This window comes from Cydia splendana, chromosome 8 (assembly GCF_910591565.1).
Source record: "Cydia splendana chromosome 8, ilCydSple1.2, whole genome shotgun sequence".
NCBI lineage: Eukaryota > Metazoa > Arthropoda > Insecta > Lepidoptera > Tortricidae > Cydia > Cydia splendana.
Genome location: NC_085967.1, coordinates 18,482,753 through 18,499,629, shown reverse-complemented (window position 1 = coordinate 18,499,629; position 16,877 = coordinate 18,482,753). Strand labels below are relative to the sequence as shown.

The window sequence follows — 16,877 nt, the reverse complement described above, 5'->3', positions numbered from 1 at the left end:
GTATGATAATGGTGTTTTTAAACTCGCAAACATGAGGAAAACACTTGCTTTTCGAGATTTTAAGGGTCGGTTGCACCAAACCGTCTTTCACCGTTTTAGCGTTCGCTAAATTTTATTGTATGGAAAGTTTCATAGTTCTCTGCTGCTTGACGTTAACCAGTCTGTTAATTGTGGTTGGTGCAACTGGCCCTAAGTCAACATAATACACCCGATACTCATGAATATATTAATTATAGTGCGACATAAAATAGTAGAAATTAAATAAAATGGAACTAAAAAAAATTCATCCCAAAATTGTTGCCATGTTTAAGCATTTTATGTCAAAAATATGACAGCTAAGTAGGAAGTGACGCCCTCAATAATTTTCTAGAATTTCCTGTCGGATACATATACTCTGTATCATTTGGTATTTAAATAAAAGTAAACAAAATCTACCCTCATATGGCTCCTTATGCCAGTTGAGGGTAGATGAAGACATCACATGATCAAATAATGTAGGTTAAAGTCAGGTCGTTCAGTGACAGATCCAGGCGGTTTTGTATTTGGTTGGTTAACCAATAAATGTAATATCTACCCGAAAATGTACAAATTATTTGTTTATTTTTATTTGAATACCTAAAGGTACAGATAGTTGTTCAGTCGCCAAAGATATTCATAAATATTTGAACTGTGGCGTAGCTAGGCGTGGGCGAAGTGAGTCCTCGCACGAGGCCCCTTCGGGCACATTGAAAGAAAAAAACCTTGCAGACGTGACTTCGCCCACGGCTAGATAAGTTCACGCTACGCCAACCAAGACTCTGTTATCATGACGTTAAAGTGTGTGTTCAGGAATTTTTGAGCACCTTGGTCTGATGTTTGTCAGTGTTTCTTCGAATTTAGACATTACATTTTTTATACGTAGATAAGGGTTTTTAAAAACAAAAGTTTAAAATTAACTCCAAGCTTATAAGAGTTCCTATTTTACTTTTGAGGTACGGAATCCAAAACATCAAAAATACCTGTAGAGCCTGCCTAAACATGCGAATATTTTGCTGTTGAGCTGTTATCTAGTACAAAATCAGTCGAAACTCTGAAAGGGACTCGGAAACAGTGGTAGGACCCCTAGAAACTTTTGTTCAGGACTCTGAAATCTATAACATATCAAAATCTCAAGATATTTAACTGAAACCACATTTACCATACTTTAGGTCCGGGGTCCTTTATTTTCAAAATTTAGAAACTACAGTAAATAGATAAAAGCCGAGCAATAAAAATGGGTAACTTTGTAACTAAATTTTCAAACAAAGTTTCATCTCTATTGCTCTTCGGTTCTTCACCTTTGCGGTTTTCGTTTCATATTAAGAGAGCGAAAATATCTTCCTTAAAAGGTAGATAACTTTTAGAAACTTTTTACCAAGTATAACATGCGGGTTTACTTATACTTTTGAAATGCTTCATCAACTGATTTTATATTGGTATAACTTATTTTTTGTAGACCATTGCAAGAAAACTTTGTAGCCTGATATCGAATCAGTATTTCAGTAAACTGTTTACTAAAATTATTAATGTCGGTTGAAATAAAATATGAAATATTAGCTAATGTATAAAAGCACTTGTAAAAATTACTCAGTAAATATTTTATTGTTCAATTGCCATAGATATAACATATATTTATTATATGGGATAATCACTACACCTTATAAAACAAAGTCCCCCGCCGCGTCTGTCTGTATGTTTGCGAAAAACTCAAAAACTACTGAACGGAAAAGAAACGAACAATCTATTGCAGGTATTTGAAATTAAAGTGTTGCCAGACTGTGTGACAATTTTCAGGACTGTTCTAGAAATTTCCAGGTTTGTCTTATTTCGATTGTGCTATACGAGTACATAATAGGGTGAATATAGCCAACTTTGCCCGCTTTTTTTGAAATAACACGAATTTCTCAAAAAAAAAATATGACATCGTATGACTTTTTTTGCTCAGCACGTCCATTGTAATCAACCGCGTCAGTTTACTTGAAGAAAAAAAATTTAAATCCTGTTTTTACCCACTTTTTTGGCATTTTAGAGGGCAGGCAAAGATATCCGGGGTTGTGGCCAACATTGCCCACGTCAATTTGGTGCTGAAATACAGCTACAGCTCTTATAATGATGATGTCTAAGAATCACAAAAAGTTTTTGGGCAATCCTACCATTCCCTGTTAATAACTTATCAATAAGTATGTAAACTTTTGAATAAATCGGGTGGGCAATGTTGCCTACCCGTTTTTGCCCTTTTCCATAAAAGACTCACCTAAGCATCTTACAAAGGCTAGGGTTGTCACTTTAGAGAAAACCTGTTACAATAGTTTAATGGCCTAAAATATGTGTTTTGTTGTATTTTTCATGCGTAAAAGGGATAAAACATCTAAATAAAGGATAATAAGACCAATCAAATACAGTATATATTTATAAACTTACTTTAGTGTACAAACATAACCTTCTTTTACTTGCGAAGTTGGGTAAATTTGTCAAAAGTGACAACCCTAAGCCGTTTTTGGTGGTGGGCAATGTTGGCATCCATAGGTCTGTAAATTACCGGATTACATTTCCCTCCGCCAAAACTTTTGTGTCTTTAGGCCTTTTTAGATTAAACCTCAATGGCCATAATCTATGCTTCATGTTTTATAACTGAAACCCGGAAATATTTGTCAAAGGGTTCTAAATTTTTTCTACATGCATTCATTTTTTAACAATTTTTTGCCCGCCGAAATATACCATATATTTGACAACTCGCTGAAAATTCCCAAGTCAAGTTGTGCACATGTTTGGTGTATAGTTTTGTCACAAATTTAACCTATTTTCTGCTAAAAATAGTAGGGTGGCCATAAGTATTTTAAATTTTTCTACATTAACGAATTTGCTTAAAATTGTCGTTTTGGGCAAAGTTTCCCCTGGTGGCAAAGTTGGCTATATTCACGGTACTAGTCAAATGAGTTTCTTTTTTTGAACTGTCAAAACCATTTTGATACTATGTAATTTATATGAAACACTAGCATGTGACGTCACGATCAAATTACCTACTCTTTATAGTTTTATACGGGTTTTAAAATAGACATTGTGTCAATAAAATAAAGAACTGTTGTCTACGTTTCTCTATTATCTAATCTTCTTGTGCTTTATTTCTTGCATTGTGTGAAATAATTCATTTTACATACAGTAATACCCTATTGTGTCTGATTTTCTGTTTCGTATTACAATCATGCATTCAGCGTAGACTAAACTCACTGGTGACAAAAAAATGCCTTTTCAAAAATTAAAAAGGGATCAAATATGTGAAACCGTGTCACGTCTCTGCCTTTGGATTCACGGCACACAAATGACCCCCTAATGGTCCTTACTCCGGACGTGGCTCGAATTAATTTGTTTATATATACGAGTTGTGTTATAATAATACGAGTTGTGTTAATATTTTTATCCGACTGCGGATCCTCAGTAGAGGGTACTGGTATTGCATATCAGAATAGAGGACATACGTGTAGCTGTTTGGTGCTCTAAACTTGGAGACTGTAACTTTTGTGTGTGATAAAACTTGTGACGTATCTTTGGAGGAGATCATGTAGGTACATAGTTTGTTAGTACCTGATCTCCTCGATGCTCATTGCTCTGTGATGCAGCTATACGGCCTAATGTTCGTAAGAAGCTGCAAGTAGCATGGCTTGCTGCATTGACTGTTCTAATAATGCTCGAGTTCGCGTCGCATTATACCAAAATATTACGAGTTAATTTTTCTTATTAGTTTAGAAAAAATATTAAACCAGCAGGCGTATTATTGATGGCTTTATCCAAGATTAGGATTATTAAACAATTCTGTAACTGTATTCAAGATATCACTTTTTAACACCACACAATATAAAGAGACAGGCTTTTTCATTATCAATTTATCATTGTTACGTAGATGAATACGAGTAACACATCCGTAGAGCATCACAAACTACGTAAAGAGTAGAAATTAATTGCTTGTGTTGTCATTATGTTTCCATATTTTACATCATACATCTTTGAACAAATCATAGTAAACAAATCTTTATCAATTGCGTCCGGGCAACTCCCGCCGGTTTCAATGATAACCCACGCGGGTCACATATCTGACCACTTATTTAGTACTCGTACCGTTCCCTTTGTAGAGGACCATAGTGCACCAACTGATAAGCTGAAATGTACCTTGTAACCGACACACTAAAGTATATTTTCCTAGAGAATAATATAGGTGTACACCTTCTGTCACCGCGAAGCTTAAGCTATGTTCAAGATCATATAGTGACGAGATTTATCAAGATGGTCGACTACTTGTAAGAACTGTCAATGTCATTTGAGTCTTTATGCTTTGGTGTTAAGATAACTATTTGTGGTTGTATATTTAGTAACAACTAGACCAGGAAAATGTACAATTGCACATCCTACGTCGGGAAAAACTCAGATAGAAATAATGTGAGAAAATGTTATCAGCATGAGTCAGATTTTGCGTATAAAACGGTGTCTGGGCATTTTTCTGTTAGTTTATCTTGAAAGCTACAAGGATGGGGCTGCTACGAATAACTTCGGTTCTGATCCTGGTTTTACAAGTATTTGGGGCACGCGGAGATCATCTCCCGTTGCTGCCTGGGAACAGACTCCGAACAGGTATACGTTCAGCATGAATTCCTATTTTCCGTATTAGTTGTAAGAGGTTGTAAGTAGTAAAATGAGTCTGTTTCGTGCCATAAAAGTACGGGCTGTTGTTTTTTTTTTTTTTAATTTTAGCCGATTCGATTTCTGGGTGAGGGAAACGTATTTTTTAAATTTTCGAATGCAGTTTTGTGTCTTTTCGAAAATAAAGGAATGTTTCTTTTAAGTATGATTTGCTATCGCCATTATTTGAGTCGCTTAACTTCAAACTCGGGTAAATCCATCTGTCAGATTATGCGATTTTGGTACTAAGGAAAGGTAATAGGGTAGATATTTGCTGAGAGTTCCGAATGGATTTACCCGAGTTTAAAGTTAGGCGACACATTTAGAGTAGGTACTTTCCCTCCAGGTGGTATTAGAAAATTCCAGCCTGTATGGTTGATAATATTAGGGCGTTTTCAGAAATAAATATTGAAAACATGATTCTTTCACATCTGGACGTTCTTGGGCTCATTCTACTCAGAATCGACAGCATTCTCCATCCCACCATTAAAAAAAGATGTCCCAAAATGTCCATTCCATTACGTCGCGTTTTAGTATTAATTTTTTTTTCACTTGTATGTACGTGACGTAGTGGAATTGTAGGTACAATTTTCATACAAATTTTTGGGACATTTTATTTTATCATCAGAATTGAATATGCTAGTGATTCTAAGTTGAAAGAACCCAAAAACACCGGGATCTGTGAGAATCGGGTTTTCGATATTTATTTCTGAAAACGCCCATTAACGAACGTTAGGGTTTAGAAGCGAAGTTAATGTTATAATTTTGTTATATACAATACAAAAAAAAAATTATAAGTAAGGTATGCTGTGCCCTTACAGGGTCCATGTGAGACATTGTACATATATTATGTTATACGAGGGTTGCACTGAAAATGTCGGGAATAGAGAAAACTGTCGCATCTAGACAGTCAATCTTTATTGTAATGCATACTTAAACTCAAACTGACCACGCATATAAATTTTCTTTTGAAAGTAATCATTCTGTAATGCACACGGCTCATAATCCCAAAGTCCTTTTTGTATGGCGATTTTGGGGCCTTAGTGGTTTTGTATGAAATTCGTGGAGTAGCCAACGGAATTGAAGTTTTTTTACATATATATATATATATAAAAGATTTTTTTACTGTTGTCATATGAATATTTAGGAATGTCGAAATCTGCCGATATGCAACTTTTTTGGCAGTCTTTTTAATTAACAGCACAAATGCGATTTTAATTTTTGACGTCGCTTTGGAATGACATGCTTCTTTAAGATCACCCATGGGATAAAATGAAAGTGACTTTCATATTTAATTTTAACTGCAAACGAGCGTACGATGAACTCTAGTTCATAAAAAAATAACAGAAGCCCATTGTAACTTTTATTTGTTCGCTGAGGGCATATTGAAAACCGTTTAAAAATATGATCCGAAAAATCACTTGGCCAAAAATTCAAATAATGTTCGACATACAATTTTCAAATTGCCAGTAATTCTTAAATACAAATGACAACCAAATGGAATATACCTTAAAAGTTTTATAAAGAGTTACATTTTTATAAATTATATGCCTGTTTCTATTATGTTATTTCTAAGTGTCCCATTCCCGAATCTTTCAGTGCGACCCTCGTATTTGACATCTATATTGTACCATGGCTGCACTAAAGAATTGTGAATTATGAAAAAAAACATTTTCAAGATAATACGTTTTGTGTTAGTTAAATTATTGTATTGTAAAAATTCTTAATTATTTTTGGCCCATTCTGTACAAATCAGGTACTGCTACATGTTTCTATAATAATAAAAACATAAAATTCATGTGACGCAGTAGAATTTTTTGGGCCATTCTGTACAAATCAGGTAGGTACTGCTACATGTTTCTACAATAATTTAAATTAAACATTTCAGGTGACGCAGCAGAATACCCTGGTGCAACACTCATCGACTGTGTAAAAGGGAACAGGATCTTGTCCGACTTTCAAAGATCGCACACGTATACACCAACTCAAGCACTCGTGAACACGAATAACTTCGAACGCTACCCGTTTACGTCACACGCTGTCATTCCCGGGATCCTAGTCGATGGTGGCATAGGGAGGTTCTCGTTTGTCAAACTGACACATGGGTAAGTTTAGCGCTCTAACCAGGGGGCCTATTTATTCCAATAAAGGCATGATAAGTGTGACAGAGAAAGATACCCACAATTTGTTAACTTCGATTTACGCGGTTATAGCCCAGACTTAAAATTTGAAACATAATCTCCTTGGTCAGAGGGACTCGGACTAAGGAGAATGAATGACGAAATTCCCCTTTTTTTGAGTCAGTTAGTCATGTGCTGTCCTAATCTAAGGGTTACCAATTTACGTTATACCAATTCAATCTCAAGCACTGTGATTTAAAAGATAGCACTGCAAATGAGGCCAAAAACACTACCTATAAGCTACTTCAATCACTGAGTTACACAGAGACAGAAGCTATTTTACAAAGTGTCACTTCACTGTAAATTTTACCTTAGACTTAGACTAAGTTAATTGTTAATTTTTAGTTTTAAGTATATAATGTAAGTTTTAATGTTACTATGTTATGTGATATTAATAGTATGACCTGCACACGATAACGAAACACTGTTATACAACTGTAATTGGTTCCCCGCGATACAGGTGTAACCTAGTGCGGGGGCCTCTGGTAACTATGTTTGTAACAGTTTTTAGAAATAAATTATTCTTATTCTTATTCTTATTCTTATTCTTATAATTAAGGTAACGTGCGCAACTCTACTAGCTAAGTATAAAGTGTTAGTAAGATAATATTTGGGTGTTTTTTTTTTTAAGAAAATATAATTTATTTACATACAATATATATACAGTACCCTACTAAACGAAATTATTAACTAGCTTAAATCTAAAATAGGTCCCTGAGGCATTGTACCAAGGATACTGGCGGCATTTCCTCGCTGTATTGCAATGCTGATACGTTGTGCGAGCTAGCCGCCAGCTCTTCGGTCACCAGTTACGTCAACCAGACGCTTCGCGATTTCTGCAAACAACTTATGCGCGCTGGGACCCCATGGACCTAGAGTTTCAACTCCAAAAGTGTCTTTTAGTACTACTATTACTTATTATGTGCATCAGCGATCACTGGTTGTTACTTTACTGCCCTCTTAAATCTAATTTCTATGACATTGTTTACAGCATACTCCACAAACGGACGGCATTCGCGCTGCAGACGTCAGCGGACGGTGAATACGCGTACTGGATGCCGCAGGGCCGGTACGTGGATGTGCCGCAGCATCCTAGCGCCAACCAGCCGCACTTCGTGTTCACACCAGACTACAGGTAAACTGACGGACCAGCATCTTTCGCGCTGCAGACGTCAGCAGATGGTGAATACGCGTACTGGATGCCGCAGGGCACTACGTGGATGTGCCGCAGCACCCCAGCGCCAATGAGCCGCACTTCGTGTTTACACCAGACTACAGGTAAACTAAAAGTAACTCGAGAGCTATATGGAGCGCTAGCTCCGAGGATTAAACTGTAGAATCCTAAAAGACGATGAGAAATCACGTTGACTCCGATTTTAATAAAGTTCTTATTCAGAACCGCTTTATAAATTATAGATGGCTCATTTTGCGAATTATTTTATAAAATACAAGTCAACACAACATCCTATTACTTTTTATTACAATTTTTAATTTAACTTGCAATGTTTGCATGTATGTTCGGGTTAAATCTTGCAAGCATAATTAGACCCGCTTCCCATTACCTATTTGGTTGAGCTGAAACTTCACCTACTCATGTAAGTTGAATGGCAATGCAATACTATGGTACCATCGAGCTGATCTGATGGTGGACATATAACGACGCAACGTAATGCGTACGGTTCTTAAAATTTTCCTCATGAGTATTAACTAGTTATCTGTTAAAAGAAAAGTGAGCTTTGTATCAAACATGGAATTTTAGACAAAAAACATTTTCCTTCTACAGTGGCTGCGCATGGACCGTGACACCGATGACCAATGGCATGCTGCGACTAAAGCACGTGGAAGGTGGGCACCAGGACCGACAGTTCAACAACCTCCCCCCCTGGCACAAGGGTGGAGAAGTCTCCTATGGCATGCAGTTCCGCGATTATGGTTACGTGCACAGGAATGGGAGGCTGATCAAGCATGCCACGGCGTACGCTTACATGCACTACTCAGATGTCACTAGGAGGTTAGTTAGTTATACTGGACATTTTCCGTAAATCGACAAACATTGTGCCTATTTTGCGTGAAAACTAGGTAGCACTACTCTAGCCACCCCAGCTCCTCTACGAAACCTAGCAGTGTCTTCAGGTTGCTAACTGCCTCCTGTAGTGTGCACGGAGTCCCTAGGTATTGGTTTCTGTATACTTCTATCTCACTAGAAGGTATAAATAGCTAAATTTTCCTGACTAATATAAATAACCCTAAAAATGCAAAACATTTTTAATATGTTCTTTGAACAGCTTAGAGAGGTGTAAAAAAAATTGCATCCTTCAGGTGACATAGGTACATCCTCTGACCTCCACCGATGAACTGGTAGCTGTTCATCGGTGGAGGTCAGAGGATGTACCTATGTCACCTGAAGGATGCAATCCAGTAATATGGATAGAATGTCAAACTAACTGTCAAGTTTCGGACCTTTCTTTGTCATAAGTCATAACATAATATACCATTTTCATGGGCTAGTTCTTAGTCTTTTGTACAAAAGGTGATGTGGGTGGGCTTAACATTGTTTTAAATTCCATATACTTTCTACATCACAAAGCAGCGGTTTAATGTCAAAACATTCGTCAAAAACAGATCTTTTGACACCAGTTTTTAAGTTATACCTACTCGTAAGATGAAAAAAGAATGAGTACGTTTCTGATTCAGATGGAAATTGCACGTGCAACACCAAACATGCGCGCCGCGACCTGGCAACACCGCGTACGACCACGGGCAAATCGTCAGCATGAAGATGAACTATTTCAATCAGAAGACCTGGAACCCCATTACTGGTACGGAGTTCTGGGTTATACCTTCTGGTCGGCCGGCCAGCCCGATGCGCCTACAAAGGCGTTCTTAAACGGCCCAGGCGGCCTAGCCAAGGTGACGATAGCTTGCGCATCGCCATCGCATCGCTTTGTGTCTCTATTACTCTTCCATATATTAGTGTGACATGACAGTTGCGTTTCGTTCGCTACGTAGTGTTAGCGAATGGCATGTAACGGTGCCAGGAGTACTTCGGAGCAAGTGGAAGTCCGTGTAGTAGTGTAACTATAGTAAAAAAATGTTTACCAAATATGACGCTAGGTGGCGCTGAACCGGCCGGGTCGATTCGTACATCTCGCTAACGAAATTCTTATCGGGTTGGTTTTGTGTATAAGGGTCGGGATTTAATTGTTATTAGTAAGAAGTATTGAATTTATTTGTTAATGTGAATGTTTGTTTCATTCCTTCTCATGTACAGCGCGCCCATTTTGAATGAGTTAGGAGTACATACCGTCGGTGCGAATAAAAATATCGCCATGTATTTTTTAGCTACTTTTCAGGAGACAAAAAAACTGTTTATTTTCCTGTTTGTAGTATATTATTTGTTGCACCTGTATTTTTTTTTCTGGTATATCAATGGTTTTTACATGATACTTATGAAGAAAATAAACAGTTTTTTTCGTAAATTTTTACAATATTAATTATTTTAACCAGAATTTCGCTACATAACGACTTAAATTAGGTTCACTTAAAATCATCATGTGTAAAGTTTACACATAGCAATTTGTTGCCAAAGTAACGTAGTACGAGAAATTATACATAACGGATTTTAGGGTCAATAAATCGCCATGTGCAACATTATCGCCATCACCCTCGACGGAAAACAAGGCATTTAATTTCGTTATGTGCCAAATCACATAGCTATTTTTTTGTACAAATTTTGTTAGTTATTTTCATAACTAATAAAGATATAAAATAAATATTTATATAGGTCGACGGGAAATTCAAAAAGAAATTAAAATATGCCAAAATCAAAAAATCGTAAAAAAACACAATAGCGTTTTTTTTATTCGCAACGACGATACACGAAATCCTGTACGTACACATTTACAATATTATGTGAAAAATTTATAAAATTATTTTCTAATTATTATCTGTAGGTAGGTACTATTTTGTATTGTTGCAAAAATATGACTGAAAAAATATATATCAATAATGTATTTTTATTATAACTACATATATTTATTTTTTATATCTCTTTTTATAAATTTTGCTCGTGATATCAGTATCCCACGCCCTTATTTATAAGTTGGACGCTATGTAAATCAGTTCCATTTCACTATTCTGAGCAAAATCAGAAGCAGCCAATTTTTGGACTTAGTCTTTGTGAAATCAGCCGGCCTAGCCAAGGTTACAATCGCTATCGCTTCGACAACGAAAAGCTTTATGTCTCTCTATCACTCTTCCATATTAGTGCGACAGTGACAGTTGCGTTTCGATCGCTACGGAGCGTGAGCGATTGGCATCTTGGCTACGCGGCCAGACGTGCCTTCCAGAGAGCGGAATTAATTATTCAAATCCTTGCCACAAACTTCTGTTTCTAATTAAATGCTTCTAGCTTTGTCGAGCGCTGAATAAATACAAATAGGGTATTTTCCTACTAGTCAAATCAGTTACTTTTTTAGAACTGTCGAAACGATTTGCTAATTTATATGAAACATTACATCGTGACGTCACGGTCAACTCGCCTACTTTTTATATTTCTATCCGATTTATTAAATAGAACTTGTGTTTAAAAATAACTCATATCTGTGTTTTTTCTAATAATTATCTGGTGTTTTATTTCATGCATGGTGTAAAATAATTTATTTTAAATACAGTATACTGTATAATACCCTATTGTGGTAACTATTTAGTTGTTATGATGTAACTGCATCTACTGGCTTTTTTAATTAATTTATTAATAAAAACTTAAGTCCTAACAGCGAGCTGCGTAGTTAAATTATTGCGGATTTTATAACAATTTAAAATGGAAAATAAGGAATATTTTTTTACTCGAATATATTACTATTATTACGGAGTGTGTAGGTAGTTTAAGTGCCCTTTGTTTTACAGGCCCTCCCCGTATAAGTTGGTGTACAGATTACGCAGAAGCGCAATATCGTTAACGATATCGAATCACATTCCGAGGACGGAGATAATTGCGTTTAACACACTCCGCATCAAATATATGTACGTACACAATTTTCGCCTTATCACAATGACGTAAGGTGCAATATTCTATGCATATTTTCTTTAGCTATTTCCGTGGCTTCGCTTATAGCTGCACCAATTTGGGGGAACGGAAATACCAAACCAAACTCAATTGCAGAGTTGTAATCAGGATATGTAAGCCTAATGACATGAGTTCGTGTTGCAATCAGGTTAAAATGGAAGCTCGGATCCCAATCTTGTTAAGCCTAAAAAGCTTAACACTTTTCGAATTAAGAAAATATTTTTTCAACACAAAAGCCCGTAAGGCCTTCCTCTATTCTTTAAAGTTTAAACACTAATGAGAAAGTTGCATTTTTTCCACAAGTGTGGTAAAGTAATTTTATGGAATTTTTTACTAGAAGACTATTCCAGTGCAGCACTTTTGTGCTGCGATGGGATGTAATGTCATATAGGTTATTGATTTGCAAGTTGGATGGACGGGATAATGGGCTATGGGAAGATTTTAGCGGACACCTGCCGTGACAATCAGTCTCGGAATTGTAAAAGATGAGTGTTGACTCGCCTATGGTCTGTATCTTTAGGTATTTATTAAATAAACGTAAACAAACAATTTGTACATTTTCGGGTAGTTGTAACATTTATTAGTTAACCGACCAATTGCAAAACCGCCTGGATCAGTCACTGAACGACCTAAATTAATTATTAATTATTTGATTGTGTAATGTTTTCTTCTACCCTCAACTGTCTTAAGGAGCCATTTGAGGGTAGATTTTGTTTACTTTCATTTAAATACCTAAAGATACAGAGTAGTGTTTAGTCATAGTCTAATAAAACATGGTCTTCCATTCCCAGAGTGACACGGGCCTACGTCACAACAACATGGCCGCTATATATAGCGCTATCGCATATTATCATATAGCGCTGTCGCATGATGACGTAGGCGCGTGTCAGTTAGGTGACCTAGAAAAGACGGGAATGGAGTACCAGGCGGAGTATATTATTATACCATGGTGTTTAGTGAGCTCGTGAAACTCGTTTAGTGTGCCCCATGCACAATGGCCGCACGCACAGTGCGGCGATAGGGCAACACTTTGAAGCGGCTGAGAGGTTGTCGAGAGGTGAGTCTGCGGTAGCCAGATCTCGGTAATCCGTTCAGGAAGCTGCCGGCGTTATGACATTTTAGCGTTGGTGGCCTAGCAGTAAGAGTGTGCGACTTTTAATCCGGAGGTTACGGGTTCAAACCCCAGCTCGTACCAATGAGTTTTTGGGAACTTAATGTACGAAATATCAATTGATATTTACCAGTCGCTTTTCGGTGAAGCAAAACATCATGAGTAAACTGGACTAAACCCAACAAGGCCTAGTTTCTCCTCTGGGTTGGAAGGTCCGATCGTCCGATGGCAGTCGCTTTCGTTAAAACTAGTGCTTACGCTAATTCTCGGGATTAGTTGCCAAGCGGACCCAAGGCTCCCATGAGCCGTGGCAAAAAGCCGGGATAACGCGAGGAAGATGATGATGACCTTAAGACCTATACTAAGATTTACCCAAATATTTCCGAATCCATGGAACTGAACTGATTGAATTAGAATCTCAAGGTAAATCCCGATTTCAAAGAAAATTCGAAGAGATGGATGAATTTTATCAAAACATCGCTAAAGGGCAATCAGGGGCTTTTCACGCTTGCTGTGTTTGTACACTGTTGCCGATTTAGACAGAGATTCATTAGATGATAAATGGCCCGGGAAACGTAGCGCATGCGGTGCCGGGTGATGTAATGCAGTTGTCCGAATTTCGCTTAACATGTACCTAAATGTTGCAACATTTAGTAATTGCCTGTTTATATTGATCAGTGTTTAGTGCGTTTGTTACTTGCTGACAGCTTACGGTGGACTGTATGAGATATGATGATGAAAATATGTATATCTATCTAAGTTTAGTGGTTTGACGCAACGTGGCCAGAATTTGCTTGATATATGTGGACAAAGATGTACCTAAGTAAGATTTGTAAGACTTCGTGTGGGAATTTTTTGTAAAAAATTAGGCCAATAGCCCACAGAAATAAAGCAGCTGACAGAAAATCAACAAAAAATATTATGTAGATACCTATAGGTTTGTCTTTTATTCACAAAGAATCTACAAAAAAAATTGTGTATATCTTAATCAAAGAAATATTCGGTTACTAGTTGCTTTCTTGTCGGTTGTAAATCAGCGTAATTCTACAGTCAAGGTAAGTCTATATATCGTCTCAAAAAAGGAGCTAAAAATATGTAGGTATGCACGATCTTATTGCCCATACATTAAGGTAGAGTATACAATTAAGCTGCAGAGATAACTGGCCCCTGCATATAAACTTGTTTGCAGGGGGGTCAGTTATCGCTGCAGCTTACTTTACATAATTTAGTACTTTGTCCGTATTTAATACCTTCACTGTACAATTTAAAGCGTGTCGGAAGAAAGCCGAAACCGAGCACAGTGGATAAACACACTTCGGTTAATTCTCGAGGCCAGACATTTACCGGTGAACTCAACATCTTTGATCTACGGATTCTACTGGTTATGGAATAATATTATTTAGGGATAAATTTATTATAAAACCGTGCCTAATATTAGTCACGTAAATACTCGTTGTATTTTGTATCATCAAAGATAAAATTTTCTTAATTATTATGTCATAAGCATTCTTATGCATCTTAAGCATCATTATTATGTCATTAAGCATTCTTTTAATTTCGTTAGTTTTTTTTTCAAATCAATTTCCTAAAAACTGGAAGGTTAGGTTAGATTATGATAGGTAAATGAGCTCTGTTGACCCTTTGTAATGAATAAATTTTGCTTTGATATCATCATCATATCCGCCTTTATCGCCCACTGCTGAGCGTAGGCCTCTCTTCGAGTACGACACTTATTCGGGTCCTGAGCCAATCTCACCTCTTCATAAAATGATAAGTACCAACGCTTTGATAATAATATGCTAACTAGAAACAGCCCACACATCATTTTTATGATTACTATAAAAGTGATGTAATTCTTATTGATACACCGTCTGTATGTAACATATGGTAGGTACTGACCTAAATTATTTAGCGTGCTACTAATCGCCCAGGCGCTGAAATACATTCTCTTAATACTTATATCCTCCTAAGACTCAGCCATACAAATGAAAAATCCAAAATTTGCCACAGAAATTTGAACCTATAATGCAGGGAATACAATTGATTTTATTTTGTTTGAAAATTGAACGAAACAAAACAATTGCAACTCTATTCCAATTTTAATATGGTTTCGAAATATTTAAGTACTATAGGTAGGACCTTGGGCTTTTATTTATTGAACAATAAGCAAATTAAAGTACGTTATTATTATTACAAGACCCATCGTTACCTTAGGAGACCTTGTGATATGACAGACTGTTGTTAGCATGTCCGTTTAAACATGAAAGGGTAATGTGTGTTTGACAAGTAAACGACTTACCGAGCCATCCATGTCATTCAGGTGAGTCGGGGTCAACAAACAAGTCTTGGGTGAGAATGTAAACATAACCCAATTCAAACTAACATTGTGACATCAAAATGATATCTAAATGCCGCCAGCATCCTTGGTACAATGCCTCAAGGGTCTATTTTAGATTTAAGCTAGTTATTAATTTAGTTTAGTAGTACCACTGTAAATATCTTTTATATAAGTAATATTTCATAGGTACCTACATACTTTTATTATATTTATATGAATGAGTTCAAATTTTGCGTCCATGTTCGCTAACATAGACAAAACTGTAAGTTTATATTAAACGTAAGGGAAAATAGCAATAGGCCTTCTTTAATTAAAAAATATGATCAAAATACCAAAAAAAAATTTGCCACAACAGAACTGCCACCGTGATTTAATTTTCAACGACTTCAGAAAAACCGTACTCCTCTACTCGTATTATACGAGTATAATGTTCAAACAAGAACTCAGCTGAAATCGAAAATGTGTTTCGAAAATTCGAAATTGCTTTAAGGTAATTTCGTTTTTCCATCGAAACCTTTCGTTAGCATCGAAACCTCAATTACAATGGTAGCCGCAGCGCCCTAGAGGTCGATTCTAATGTAACAATTTGTTATGGTTAGGAAATGGTTTTGACACGACTTTGTCGATCGCCTTGGTGATTAGCGCGTAACTCACGCACGATTTTCACTTCATTTCGCAAACTTGTACAAACAGCCTCAACTCTTGACTTTTATTTAATTACACAAACGGGTCTACCGCGATATAATTTCATTGTTTTACCTTTAACTCAACTTAGCAACTCAACTTTTTTTGGTGCAACTCAGCTGAAAAGTCGGAATTAAAGGTACAAACAATGAAATTATATCGCGGTTGACCCGTTTGTGTAATTAAATATGTGTACAAAACGCGGGAGTTTAAAGTGTTACTCTTGACTTTTATCGACCGGGATATTGTATTGTTTTCGAGCTCCCATTATTACCCACCCAAGCTTCAGTTACCCGTGAACAAGATGCATGTAACTGCCGGCCCGTTTCTAACTTTAAGATACGTCAATTAATGATATAATCAATGAATATGGATTAGATATGTCAGTGTCAAATATGTGACGTTTCTTCAAACAAAAGCGTCACTTTTGACACTGACACATCTAATCCATATCGTTTCTTGATCTATTAATTGATGTATCTTAAAGTTCGAATCGGGCAGTGCGTCGAAATATCGGGAGCTCGAAAACAATACAAAAGGTAATCACGGTCCATATCCCAGTCATTATAAGTGTAGTGAAACTAACTGTGAATCATTCAAAACAGCAACACTCTTAACTGTTCATCGGTGGACCTTATGCCTTTTTTAATAAGGTTTACGAACTGTCAATTAACAGTGTGGACGGTACACCAATAAGCGTGAGCGATTTTTAACACATTCATTGCCACTAAGTGGAGTATGGAGCGCGTAGTTGCTTCGAACAGTGTACCCGACTGTCGGGTTCTTGGCCCTGAATGTGTTGATCGT

The 16,877-nt window shown here is 36.7% G+C and overlaps 1 protein-coding gene across 1 annotated transcript; it reads left to right on the top strand.

The window, feature by feature from the left end:
- Positions 1 to 4,388: 4,388 nt before the first annotated feature.
- Positions 4,389 to 11,430, top strand: LOC134793270 (uncharacterized). The gene is made up of 5 exons (XM_063764838.1): positions 4,389 to 4,641; positions 6,578 to 6,794; positions 7,861 to 8,004; positions 8,653 to 8,880; positions 9,564 to 11,430. The coding sequence occupies exons 1-5, from the start codon at positions 4,539 to 4,541 to the stop codon at positions 9,754 to 9,756; spliced, it is 885 nt and encodes a 294-aa protein (XP_063620908.1). The 5' UTR covers positions 4,389 to 4,538; the 3' UTR covers positions 9,757 to 11,430.
- The last annotated feature ends 5,447 nt before the right edge of the window (positions 11,431 to 16,877 follow it).

Coding starts and splice junctions, on each gene's coding strand:
- LOC134793270 (XM_063764838.1), top strand. CDS start 4,539: ATGGGGCTGCTACGAATAACTTCGGTTCTGATCCTGGTTTTACAAGTA. Junction 4,642..6,577: donor TGGGAACAGACTCCGAACAG/GTATACGTTCAG, acceptor TAAACATTTCAG/GTGACGCAGCAGAATACCCT. Junction 8,005..8,652: donor GTGTTCACACCAGACTACAG/GTAAACTGACGG, acceptor TTCCTTCTACAG/TGGCTGCGCATGGACCGTGA.